A 12,999-nucleotide genomic window follows, 5' to 3' on the forward strand; every position below is an offset into this window, starting at 1 on the left:
TACTGGCCCAGGGGCTGCTGGGAACAGTCCTCGGGATGCAGGCGTGACTGTGTTGACGGATGTCCCTGCACACAGCCTGTGGGCCGGTGGCTCAGCGGGCCAGGCCTGTGATTGGGAAGGCCTGCCCATCTCCCTGAGGGCCTGGGGCTGGGCTCTGACTGAATAATAATAATAATAATAACAACAACAACGAAGATAATGGTAAGGATGCAATGACAAAGGACAATGAGTGGGACCATTATTATCAGAACAGCTAATGTCAGTGAGCAATGCATCAGTTCATTCCGCCCTCCCGTCCTCACCCCCTCGCCTGTAAGGTACTCACTGTCACTGTCCTCCTTATGGGTCAGGAAGCCGCCGCCTGTGGGGATAAAATGACCTGATGCTCAGGCAGCATCTAGGAGAGCTGGGGTTGGAGCCCAGTGGTCTGGCTGTGACACCCTGTGATACTGGTCATGCACACGGTATCCCTGCCACCTCTCAGGCAGATTCAAGTGGGCAGGGGCCAAGGGCACCGAGAGGGGGAGAGAGAGAGAGAGAGAGAGAGAGTGTGTAAGCCAGGGAGGGGTGGAGAGAGAGGGAGACACAGAATCCGAAGCAGGCTCCAGGCTCTGAGCTGTCCGCACAGAGCCCGACGCGGGGCTCGAACCCACGAACCGCGAGATCATGACCTGAGCCGAAGTCGGACGTTCAACCGACTGAGCCACCCAGGCGCCCTGTGGTGTTTTTAAACTTTTAATACCACGACCCATAGACATGGCAACAGGAGTGTGTGTGCGTGCACGTGTGTGTGTGTGTGTGTGTTCAACAGATGCTTGTTGTGCACCTACTGTGTGCTGGCACTGTACCAGATGCTGGGGATATATGTGACAGTGGACAAAACAGACCAGAATTCCTCATGAGCTCACGTACGTTCTAGTGAGGACCCAGTAAAATAAAAGCGTCAAACCTCGTTGCTGACGAGGGCCGTAGGGCAAAGTAAAGCAGGCGAGTCAAATGGGGAGTCCCAGGGTGTCTCTGTGGGCAGTTTCGCTCACAGCAGCCTCACCTGCAGGTGACCTGGAGTAAACACCTGAAGGAGGTGAGAGCAGGAGAAGATGCCTGGGGAAGAACATTCCGGACCCCAGGACTGAAAGTGCAAAGGTCCTGAGGCAGGAGCACATCTGGCACGTTCACGGTGTAGCAAGGAGACCAGTGTGGCTGTGTGGGGCGAGCGAGGGGAGAGCGGTAGAAGGTTCTAGACCACCTGTACGTGTGTGTGTGTGTGTGTGTGTGTGTGTGTGTGTGTGTGTATATACCCTGGAACAGAACTGTCAAAAGCAATAGCGAGAGTAATCCCAAGTGTGACTTTATAAACCTAAAATATTTAAAAATATCTCAAATAAGCGTTTCAAAAATGAAACAAAAGGCTGCCCGGGGAATCCCCTAATTGATTTTGTGACTCACCAGTGGGTTGAGAGCCAGAACATGAAAGCTACTAACCTGGCTTCTGACTCAGCCCCGGGATTTCTCGTGTCAGTTCACCATCTCAGGGCCCACCCAGCATCCAAGGGGGCAGCAGGGCTCAGTGGAGCATGTAGGATGGGAACTAAGACAGAACGGGCATTTTCGGGCTCGCCACCAGGGTTTGGTTCCCTGACCTGGGGGAGCGGCTTGCGCCCCTGGCCACACCATGGCCTGGAAGGGTCCATCCTGCTGACTTTGGCCCAAGGGGCCCCCTAAGCTCCCAGGAGGAGAGGTGGGCCCCCGCCTCAGTGGTCTCCGGCCGGGGGTGGGGGAGGGAGGATGAGCTGGCATGCAGCTGACGAGGGGACTTCTTGGACTTGGTACATTTGCATCTGGAATGTTCTGCTCTGCAAACTCCCAGGTCGCGGGGGGAAGGATTGGAGTTTTCTAGTCCAACAGACTGCTGGAACTGGATATGCCCATCAGTCTGTCTGCTGTTCCATCCAGCTGTCTCTCTGCTCCATGCACCTCGCTGTCTTCTTAGTCATCCCTCCCCGCCCCGAGCACCTGCTGGGGCCGAGTCCACAGACCAGGCGATCCTGTCTTCAAGGATCTCAGGCTGGGAGGGGCCGTACCTACAACAGGTGCCCGGGTGCTCCATCTACCCTGGCTGTTCTCAACCTCGGGTGATTTTGTTCCCCAGGGGACGTTGGGCAATGTCTGCAGACGTTTCTGGCTGTCACAGCCGGAGGGCAGTACTTGCTTCTAATTGGTGGAGGCCGGGGCTGTGGCCATACGTCCTCCTCCAGCGCCCCCACCACAAGGACCCTGCGACCCCAAAGTCAGTAGCAGTGAGGCTGACAGACCCGGACCTGCTTCTCAGTTCACGTTCTCGGCCTCATGGGGTGTTTTTATTCCCCAGTTTACAGAGGGAGGCGTCAGGGCTCCGAGAGGGGAAGTGGCTTGCTCGGAAGCACACAGCACGTTGGGGTCCCAGGCAGGACCGAAGGTCATGCTCTAAATCATACGGTGTGAGCTGCATACAGCGGGACTGCTTAGGGCGGCCGGAAGAGGGGTGGTCAGCTTTGCAGACTTTTAACACCAGGCCACACTACCCTTCGGTTTTGGAGCGGGTTTGCAAGAGGCCGGAGGGGAGGGCGAAGTGAAAGCCTGAGGCGCTGTCCAGCCCCAGGTTCTAGGAAGGGAGCCCTCGGAGGAAGACTGAGAACCTCAGCTCGGTGATGTAGGTGGAGAGGTGAGCGCCTGGTCAGCTCTTTGGGAGAGACGATCCGTTCCTTTTCTTGTTTAACAGAAGCTTCTGGGTTTCTACCCCAGGCCAGGCCAGGACCTGTCCCCTTCAAGGGGACGGTAAAAGGGGCTCTCAGGGGTCTGAGTTCCGTCTGGGAATACAAACGAACACAAGTCACATCACTGCAGGTCATACAGGAATGGAGAAAACAGGGCTGAGTCGAGGAGGGGGTGTGGTGGGGGCAGGGCTCGGCTTCGGTGGAGCTTTGATGGATGGCAGGGGGCATGGCTCCAAACACTTGCAGGCGGCCGGCCGTGTTTTATGCCGCTGCGGTGTGCAGGCCAAGCGCGTGTGTGCTCACTCACACGTATGAAAAGCACATGGGTACACACATGGAGATACGCACAAAGGTGCGTACCCAGCCGCACGCGAGCAGATGCATTTAAAAGGCCCCCTTGCTTACAAAATGGGGAAATAGGGAACAAGGGCACGAAAGACGTGCCTCCGAGTGTGGATGTGCTTGCGTTCTCCGTGAAGGCTTTCTCCCTCCCCTCTGTCTGCTGCCCACCTGCTTCGAGCCCTCACCGAACCACAGGTCACTTCTGGAGCACCGGAGGGCTGGCTGGCCCCGGGCAGGGGTTCACTCTAGTCTCTGGGAACTGCCCTGGCTCAGACCCCAGCTGCTCACCCCCTGCGGATACCCCCCTTGCCCAAACCCCAGGCCCTGTGGCCGCTGACTCCTCCTCCCTTCCAGGAGATCAGCTGGTTCCTGGAGGCCCTGGCCCCTCCCCTGAGGCGGAGGACGACCCTGGAGAGGCTTTCGAGTTTGACGACAGTGACGATGACGAGGACACCAGCACTGGCCTGGCCGTCCTGGGCATTGCTCCCGAGAAGGACATTGATGCCCCACTGATCCACTGGGACTCCGCCCCCATCGCTGGTAAGGTGTTTTGGGGGAGCCTTGGGGCCTCCCATTTCCGGTCCGCTGGGGCTACAGAGAGCCAGTGGAAGATCCAGGCTCCCAGTGATGCCTCCCAGGCCCCACCACGGTCCCCAGAAGCAGGAAGGGAAAAACCATTGAGAAGAAGTTGCATTCCACCGCTTCCCTTGGGGACTGGAGATTCCAGGCATTCCTGCAGCATCTGGTGCACTTTGACACATCATAATGAAAGTGGTTTTGGCCCAGGGGTTGTGCTTTGGACACAGCGGGTGCCCAGGGCTGTGTCTCCCGAGCCCCTCTTCCTCAGCAGCTGCTCCCAGGGAATCACACCAACCAGAGAAGGAGGCTCCCAGAAGTCCCGGAGGGTGGCTCTAGGGGTGGGAGTGCCCTGATAAGCCTGATGTTAAATGGCAGTTTCTGGGCTCTCGTATTGTGTCATCTGGGAGAGACTGGGGACCGGACTAGCAGGAACCTCCTGCAGGCTTGGGGACAAGAGGCTCCTTGAGGAGCTGGGGGTGGCGGGGGGGGGGGGGGGCGCAGGCCCAGTGCAGGTAGGGCGGCTGGTTCTGGTCGGAGTTGGGATGTGGGCCATGGGGGTGGGAGTGGGGGTGGTGCAGGTAGGACAGGTTGGGGAGCTTTGGGGGAGGGGAGGCAGGAGCCCAGCAGGCACCCGGGAAAGGGGGCGGGGATGGGCCCAGTCGGTAGAGACCAGCCTCGGGCCTGACGGACTCTCCTCTGCTCTCTTCCCCCAGACCCAGACCCAGACCCAGACCCAGACCCAGACCCGGTAGCCTCACCACCCCAGACACAGTAAGTGAGCCTTGTTCCTTTGCTTTGGCGCTTGGAGGAAGAGACACCAGGCAGGAGGTGTGAGAGAGGGTGGCGCTGTGCCCAGGAGGGCTTGGATGGGTCTTTGGCTAAGGAGGGACGCATTCAAGATCCGTCAGCCATCCCCTCTGTGGCCTCCCCAGCCAACTCTGGGGCGGGCTTCGCATTTGGGGCTTGGGAGTCTTACAAGCAGCGGGTTCTCAGGGTTTGGCTCACTGCTGCTTGCTGCCTGGCTTCGGGGACCTCAGAGAGCACTCCTCTAAAGGAATTCTGAGTGGTGGATTGAGGGCCTGGGGCCGGGGCTTTAAATCCTGGCCACCCTGGTTGGGGGGAGGGGTATTTGAGTCTCCTTTTGTCTTCCTGGTGCGGGGAGCCAGGGGGACTGAGGCTCAGGCAGGTGTCTCCAAGGCTGGCTGTCTCAGAGATGCATTTTGCCGCCTTGGGCCCCCGGGAGCCAAGGCAGCCCTGGATTCAAGTGCAAATGTCCCTGCATTTGCCATCTGGAGTGGGTGGGCCCTGGGAGGGTTTCTGCTGGGCCAGAGGTATGGGCCGGCCTCTCCTCCCTGGCGGGGGATCTGAACTGAATCGGCAGCCCTGCGGCAGCCCTGCACCCACGCGCCCGGGGAGTTCTGCTCTCCCAGGGGTTAGAGCCCTCCAGGGTGGGCCAGGAAGGAAGCTGGCCAGAAATGCAGTCTAGTCGGGGATGCAGACACAGGAGAGCGGCCCAGAGAAGGATGCACAGGGAACTGGGGACACCGATGGGAGGGGGCCCAGGAGGAGAGCTCAGGGAGAGGGGAGGGGAGAGGAAGAGAGTTTACTGGAGGAAGCTACTGGCCGAGGCAGGGGGGGTGGGAAGGGGAGCCGGCCATGAGCTAGTGCACCGCTACCCTCAAGGTCTGGTGCTTTTGCTTCCCTCAGACCACCCTCCAGGAGAACCCCGTTGCCCACTCGGGACTGTCCCTGCCCGCCTTCTCTCTGTGGGTCCTGGAGGCCGGATTGGATGTCTGGCCAGTGCTGGCGCCGTGCCGAGGCGGGGACCCAGTGGCCTGAGAGCTGCTGCCATTAATTACCATGTTGTTTCCATCAGCCCCACTGGGCAGGTAGCTCAGAGAGTGTTTCAGGCACAGGGGCCCAGCCTCGGCCTTGACCCGCCGCCCGCCCCTCTGCAGCACCCTTACCTGTCCTGGGACTTGCCCTGGAGCAGCCCTAGCCCCCTTGAACACCATCTCCTGGTGGCGCCAGGGCGTGAGCTCTCGAAGGTTCAAATCCCCACTCAGCTCTTCTCCAAATGGGTGGTTTTGGGCTGCCCGTGAACCTCTCTGAGCCCCACTTTCCCCATCTGTAAGGCGGAAGTAATACCCATCTAGGAGCATCGTGGAATAGGAGAGGCTGGTGGAAGGACACACTAAATATACACCTTGTGTTTGCTTCTACTCCGCCTCCTGTCTGGGTGTTCCCAGTGATGGGGCCCGAGGGACGGAGACTGTGCGCTCAGTGCCTCAGCCTCTTGGGCTGGGCCTGGGTTGCCCGGTGAGTCTTGCCAACACTTGGCTTGAATAAATGTCACTTTTGAGTTCCCTGACTGGGCAAAGCCCTCTGCAGAGCCTCGGTCCTGGCCGGAGTCCTCAGGGGCCTCTCTTCCTGCCCTTAGTTTCCCGGATGGAGAGATTGGGGAGCAGGACTTGTCCAAGGTCATGCGGTGAGACTCCGGCAGCCTCGGACTCCTCGTCCAGTGCTCTCTGTCTGCTCCCAGTGGCACCCCTCCCTTCCGGGTCTCTGTTTACTTCACTTCCAGCTCCTTGCCTGGGGGGGTGATTTTCTACTTTGGAGTCCTCTGGGAGAAGAATCCGTTCAGATCACTGTCCTCCTTTTTATCTAAGGGAAAGAGGAAAAAAAGTTTGCTGTCCTTTTTTTTTTTTTGTTTTTAGACTTTCCTAACGGTAGTCTCTCAGCAGAGGCTTCTTTGAAAAAGCAGATGGCCGAGCGGAGGACATTTTCACCCTTTCACTGGTGAAAGGGACCTCCATGGCCCCTGCCTGCGGGTCTGGAAATGGTCCCTCTGCCTACCTGGCCTCGGGAGGCTCCTGACAACAGAGTTGGGGTCACCGCCCAGGTCCTGAAGTTGCTGTAGCCTCAGAGCCACCGCACTCCCGTCCGGGCCCTCGTCCCCAGCGGGGGAGGGAAGCGGGCCAGTCCTCGTCCCCGCCGGCCAGCTGCCAGGCAGGAGCGAGGTGGGTAAAGTGAGGGCTGGCGTCCGGGGCCCGAATCACCCGGCAGCCTGGGCCCTGAGCCACGCGGAGCTGTCCTCGAGTCCTGCTCTGCGCCTAGCTGTGCGTCATTGTGCAACTGGCTTCCTGTCCCGAGCCTCACTTCCCAGGGGTAAGACGGGGATCATAAATCTACTCTCTTGCAGGACTTGCACGAGGCGCATGTAACCCTGATCCCGTGCTCAGTCGGGCTGGCATGCGTCGGCCGCCCCGGCTGTGTTTGCTGTTGTTATTCTGGGTCCTGGTTGAGATTTGGTTGTCGAGGGAGCTGGCTGGGCTCCGTACCCTGGGAGTCAGACCGACCTGTGTTTGACTGGGCTCTCAGCAACCAGCTACCCCAGCTCTCCCAGTCTGCGCGGGGAGGGGACTCGTACTTGCGGGGTGGGCGGTGGCGAGCCTGGCTGAGGCTGACTGGCAGTCCGGGTACCCTGGCGGGGGCACTGGGTCCGTGTCTGACTTTGAGGCCTGTGGACTTCCTGGTCCCTTCACCGGCTTGGCCAGGGGGGGCAGCCAGGCGTCTACGGGGTAAACAGAGCTGCTGGTGTTTCTGGGCGCACGGTGCCGAGGCCCCTGGGGTGATTTGAGGGTCAGGCCACCCTGCCCAACAGTCCCAAGGCGTGAGAACAACCGGGGTCTCGTCCGTCCTTGCTGCTGGTCAAGAGCCACCTTCGAAGTGCTCGGCGTTCAACCACGATGACAGCGGCAAAGTTAACGGCAGTGATAATGATCGTGTTTACTGTGTACCAGGCACACTGAGCTAAGTGCCCACTCCCGCTGATGCCTCCCATCTGCAGGAAGTACACCCCGTCCTTACCTATGGCACAGGTGGGGAAACTGAGGCTCAGGGAAGTTAGGCGGCCAGGGTCACGCGGAGATGGTACATGTTCATTCAGCCCGGAGACTAGGACCTTGGGCCTCTCCAACCAGAGGCTGCGCATTGGCCCCAGGCTGTCCTCCAGGGATGCGCTGGGGACTCCAGGTGCAGACCCAGAACCTCAGGCTTTGGGTCATGGTGGGGGTTGTGGCCAGTTCCGTGTGGATGAGCCGATTGTGCGTGTGTTTAATTGGGGTGAGGATTTTGCCTGCTAGGGGATTTAACTTGGCCTCTGAGTTCTTAGAGAGCAGTTTGCGAGCGGTCGGCTCTGGGGGGGCCAAGCAGGGTGGCCTCGGCACTGCCTGTACGTGATTCTGGCTGAGGTCCCTTCCTGTAAAGGGGAGCAGAGTACCAGCGGCCCCCTCCCCTCGGGTAGAAGGGTGTGGAGGCATGTCTTCCCGCCTGCACGTTGGCTCCCTTGGGCGCTGGTGGTTTGGGTGGGGGAGGGACGCATTGTATTTGCTGTCGGGTCCTCTTGGCTTAGCACACGGCCCGGCCTAGGGGAGTCCTGAAGGCATCGTGTGGAGTGAATGGTGGGCGCGGGTGGACAGAAGGACCAGTGGGGTCTGAAAGGCAACCTTCCGTGTCTCCATGAAGACGAGAATGGGAATTTGGAGCCCGGGCTTCGACTCTGGCACTGACGGAGGCCGGTGGGAGGCAGGCTCTCCGTGGCTGGGTGGCCGGTCCCACTGATGCTGGTGGTGGTGGTGGTGAGCTAACACCGCGAGCTAACATCATCTTGCAACTGATCTCTCCCAGCACCGCAGCCGCGGGAGATGGGATGATTAATCTTGCCCACTTTTTAGATGAGGAGCGGAGGCTAGAGTTGAAGCGGCTTAGCTGTCCGTTGTTGGAGCCTGTGGGATTGGCCTTTCCTGGTGGACTTTGAGGCCCATGCACTCAAGCACCCCGAGCTCTCGCCGGGGGAGTCCGGCTGACGAAGCAGCCCGGAGCACCAGTGCCTGCTAGAAACAAGGGCGTGTGGGTCGCTGGCTTCCTGTGTTTTCCCTGGACTCAGGCCCGGGCCTCTTACCTCTGAGGGCACCGGCCCCCTCTGGGGTTGTTTGCTTTTCCTGCCCGGTTTTGCTGCCATCCCAACAGGGCCCCCTGCAGCCTTAGTATTTCCTGCTGGGTCAGGCTTTTGGCTCCTGTCCGGGCTGCTCCCTGGACGCACCTGTCCTGCCCCTTCCTGGGTACCCAGACGAGATGGACTGGTCAGAGGCTCTCACCTGGGCCTGGACGCCAGGGAAGCAGTTGGGCAGCTGGATTCCCGGAGGTGCCAGGGAGCCCCGTCCTCCCTGGACACCTCCGGTGCTGGGAGGATCCGGCCGGGCACAGGGAAGCGGCATTTGAACAGAATGGATGGAACCAGGGCACTGGAGGGCCTGGCGGCGGCCTGTGGCTTCTGCGGCTCATGGATGTGGGGAGTACGGGGGTCTTGGGAGGGACGGCTGGACAAAGCTGGAGTGCCCCCAGCCCCGGAGGAGTTTCTCCCTGGCGGAAGTCAGTCACCGGCTTATCACTCAAGGCTTTATAGACTGACTGCAGCCCTAGTCTGGGGTTGTTTACGCTCCCGGGCTTGCCCTCAACCTCACTGTTTCTACAAATCTGGGGCATTCTCAGCCTCCCGCGTCCTCTTCCGAGGGCTCTGTGTGAAATCTGAGCCCTGGCAGAGGTCACTGCCCCTCAGAGGAAGATGTCCTCGTGACAGGGTTATGGGGACCAGGCCCCTTTTCCATTAGCGACCTCTCTCTGGCTCCTTGCCAGTCCCGAAGTGGAAAAGCTGTATTTTTTTTGTTTTTGTTTTTCCTCCTCCCCACCTCTGGTTACGAGGGGTTTCCACATCCGGAGCCATAGCCTTTGGATCCCGGCACAAAAGTACCCAGCATAAGAGCCACACGGTCTCTCCTGAAGAAAGGTCCCCACGTACCCGCATTCATTGCACTGAGTACCCCTTTCGGGAATCTGGTGAAGCCCATCCCTCGATCCCTGCAGACACGGGACGCTGCCTTCTTCCTCTGTCATCCCTGGTGCCTGGCGTAGAGAAGGTGCTACCCCAATAGTTTCTGTGTGCACGGACTTTATGTGGTCCGTTCCACGCATCTCCTAGCTGTGGCGGGCAGAATAATGCCCCCCCCCACCCCCACGGAGAGTGCCATGTCCTAATCCCCAGCACCCGTGAGCATGTTACTGTCTATGACAGAGGGACTTGGCAGGTATAAGTTAAGGATCTGAGAGGGGGCAGGTCCTCCTGGATTATCCAGGTGGGCCCTGTGGAGCCACAAGGGTCCTTATGAGACAGGCAGGAGGGACCCCAGTCAGAGAGAGACTGAAAGATGCCATGTTGGGGGCGCCCGGGTGGCTCAGTCGGTTAAGCGTCCAACTTCGGCTCAGGTCATGATCTCATGGCTCATGAGTTCAAGCCCCGCGTGGGGCTCTGTGCTGACGGCTCGGAGCCTGGAGCCTGCTTCGGATTCTGTGTCTCCCTCTCTCTCTGCCCGTCCCCTGCTCATGCTCTGTCTTCCTATCTCAAAAATAAATAAACATTAAAAAATTTTTTTTAAAGAAAATATGCCACGCTGTTGGCGTGGAACATGGAGGAGGGGCCTCGGGCCAAGGGATACAGACTGTGCTTCCAGAGGCCTGGAAAAGCCGAGGGAACGGATCCCCCCCCCCGCCCCCCGGGCCTCCAGGAGGGCACAGTCCTGCTAACACCTTGCTTTTTATCTTTAGTGAGGCTCATGTTAGAGGTTTGACCTACAAGTGTAAGATGATGCGTCTGTTGTTTTAAGTTGACCAGGTTTGTGATCATTTGTCCGGCAGCAATAAGGAGACTAACACACCTGGAAAAAGGGAATCATTATGGACCCCATTGTGCAGACCCAGAGGGGTGCACTTCCTGGCCCCGGGGTGGTGCTGGCCCCTGAGCTCCAAGCCGGAGGGCAGGGCTCTGTTTGCTTCCCCCCCGCCCCCCGCCCCCCGCAGCCCTCCCCGCCTGCGCAGGACAGTGCTGGGGTGCAGGTGGCCGGTATTCTGCTGGCTGGCGGGCTGGCTGGGCGCCCCCTGCCCCTCACCCCCGTGCCTCCACCTCGCACGTCTTTGTGGCATGCCTGTGATGTGCCCGGCGCTGCAGTGACCCAGGCCGACGGTCCCTGCCCTCGGGGGGAGGGGGCGCTGACATTCTGTGCCAGGCTGTATTATTTTCACATGCCAGGCTCTGTTTTAAGAGTTTTACCTGCCTTATCTCATTAATCCTCATGACCCCCTCAGAGGCGGGCACTGTTATAATCCCCATCTTACGGATGTGGAACCAGATGCCGAGGGGACATGGCGTCAGCCTAATGTCAGCCCAGAGCTGAGGTGAGGCAGAGCCGGGGCTGAGGCCAGTCAGCTTCCAGAACCGGGGTTTAACCTGCCGAGGTCTCCCACCCGGATCCGGTTTGGATCCTGCCCGCCCTACGCATGAGCTCCGTGACCCGGGACCCGTGGGTTGCCTTATCTGCTTAAGCCTCCGCTTCCTGTCTGTAAAGTGGGAAGATAGACTGGCTGCTGGAGCCGTGTGTGTGTGTGTGTGTGTGTGTGTGTGTGTGTGTGTGTGGTGGGGGCGGGGATGAAATGAGATGCAGGGATCGGATGCTCAGCCAGGCCAGCAAGCCGGCTCTTTGTCACTGTCCCCACAGGGTGATGGTCTGTCTGGGGCTGACCCCAGGGCATGAGGGACCCGTGCTGGCCAGCGGGCTGCTTAGCATTTCCAGAGATGCGTCTCCTTCCTCTTTTGCTTTCTTATAATAGGCATACATGTTTACTGTAGAAAAATTAGAAAGTACAGAAAATGACAGACTAAAGCGAGCTTTAATTCCACCACCGTGTGTTTCTGTCCAGCTTCTTTGCTACGCAGATATGCAAGTATTCATAATATTTTTTTTTTTATAGAACTGTGGTTTTATTGCACATGCTGTTTCATGGCTCATTCTTTGTCCTAATTGCATATTGTGAGCGTTTTCCTGTGAGAGCCTGTATTCTTGTTCAGCACCCCACATGGCTCTTGATAAGTTATTGCTGGGGGGTACAGTGCCTGCTGTGATCTGACCCCCGAGCCCAGGGCCCTCCAGATGTCAGAGGGGTGCGTGCGGCACGGAACGTAAGGGGGGGCCGTGTCAGCATCCGTGGCTGTGGAGGGTGTCCCCGGGGGCCTTGGCACTCTGTCCCCAGCGAGAGCTGTGCTATGGGTAGCAAGTCAGGGGTTCTCTTTCCCCCCAGACTTCCCCCTGGCGTCTTCTCACCTCTCAGGGGGTGGCAGAGGACAGACAGACTGCATCCCCTATCCCTTCTGTAGGAGAGGGACGGCCCGGCTGTGGCTGCAAAGAGGCACGTGCCTGCAGGTTGGAGGCATTGCTCTGGGACCCACAGCCCAGGACCCTGTAACTGGAGGAGGGACGGAGGGGAACGTGGGGAAGGGAGGTGGCACACTGGCAGGATTTATCAAGCGCCAGCCCCCCTGCTAAGTGTTTTAAGTGCTCGCTTTGTTTACTCCTTACCAGAACCCTGCTGGGAGGTATCGTGGCCCCATCTCGAAGATAGGTTGTCTCGTTAATCCTTGCTACAGGAAGCAGAAACCGTTATTCGGCCCATTCCACAGTAGCTGTAGGACATGTCGACTGTCCTGGCCGCCCAGGACACGCCGAGAAGCCCGTGAGCCCGGTTCCCGACCCTGGCTGCCCAGGGGAAGCAGCGGGCAGTTTAGAAACGCCGATGCCTGGCCTCCTCCGGACCACCAGCTCAGGACTGCTAGGCCGGGGCCCTGGCCGGTACCTGCTGGGGGCTTCCCGGGCAACTGCGAGGGCCACTGCTGTGAGTCATCTGACCAGATGATCTTTAAGGCCCTTCGAGCTTTAATGTGTTATATAAACTGGAAAGTGGCCAGCGCTGAAGAGAAATCTGGTAGCAGGGTTAATCTGGGCTTAATGTTTTTGTCATTCTTTTGTGTCTCTTGGATGTAGGGATGGAGGGGTGATGCCCTGAGTAGGACCGTCCCGGGCCTCTAGTCAAGGCCCGATAAGGCAGTCGGTATTCCGGTCCTTTCTATTCCCCAAGGGGGGATTCTTTCCTCCTTTGCGTTTTTCACACCTTGCCCTGGAAAAAGCCCTGGAATGCCCCGTGTGTGCACGTGGGGTGTATGTGTGTGTGCACAGGGCGCAAACCCAGCCTGCGGGAATCCTCGGGCCGTTAGGGTTTGGGTGGTGTTCCACACCGCGTAGCCCCTGGGGAAGGGACCCTGTGGAATCAGCTGTGCCTGGAGATTCACTGAGAAACGGGGGGCTAGACCAGCAGCTGCAGGGGTGAGGCCACCGCCATCGTCTGGAGTGGAGCTTTGATCGAAAACAGGCCGGGGAGG

At 59.2% G+C, this 12,999-nt stretch overlaps 1 protein-coding gene across 9 annotated transcripts in view; it reads left to right on the forward strand.

Moving 5' to 3' along the window:
* The window catches only part of ARHGEF10L (Rho guanine nucleotide exchange factor 10 like), a 155,543-nt gene that overhangs the window by 52,459 nt on the left and 90,085 nt on the right, over nt 1-12,999 (forward strand). For 6 of the 9 annotated variants that reach the window (XM_045035163.1, XM_045035169.1, XM_045035162.1 and 3 more), the window contains exons 3-4: nt 3,450-3,635; nt 4,388-4,445. In XM_045035163.1, the coding sequence (XP_044891098.1) occupies nt 3,450-3,635; nt 4,388-4,445 (244 nt within the window). Of the gene's footprint in view, nt 1-3,449; nt 3,636-4,387; nt 4,446-12,999 lie in introns of those variants that run through there. The other 3 variants (XM_023258208.2, XM_045035167.1, XM_045035168.1) reach the window with 3 other exon arrangements.

This window comes from Felis catus, chromosome C1, assembly GCF_018350175.1.
Source record: "Felis catus isolate Fca126 chromosome C1, F.catus_Fca126_mat1.0, whole genome shotgun sequence".
Taxonomy (NCBI): Eukaryota; Metazoa; Chordata; class Mammalia; order Carnivora; family Felidae; genus Felis; species Felis catus.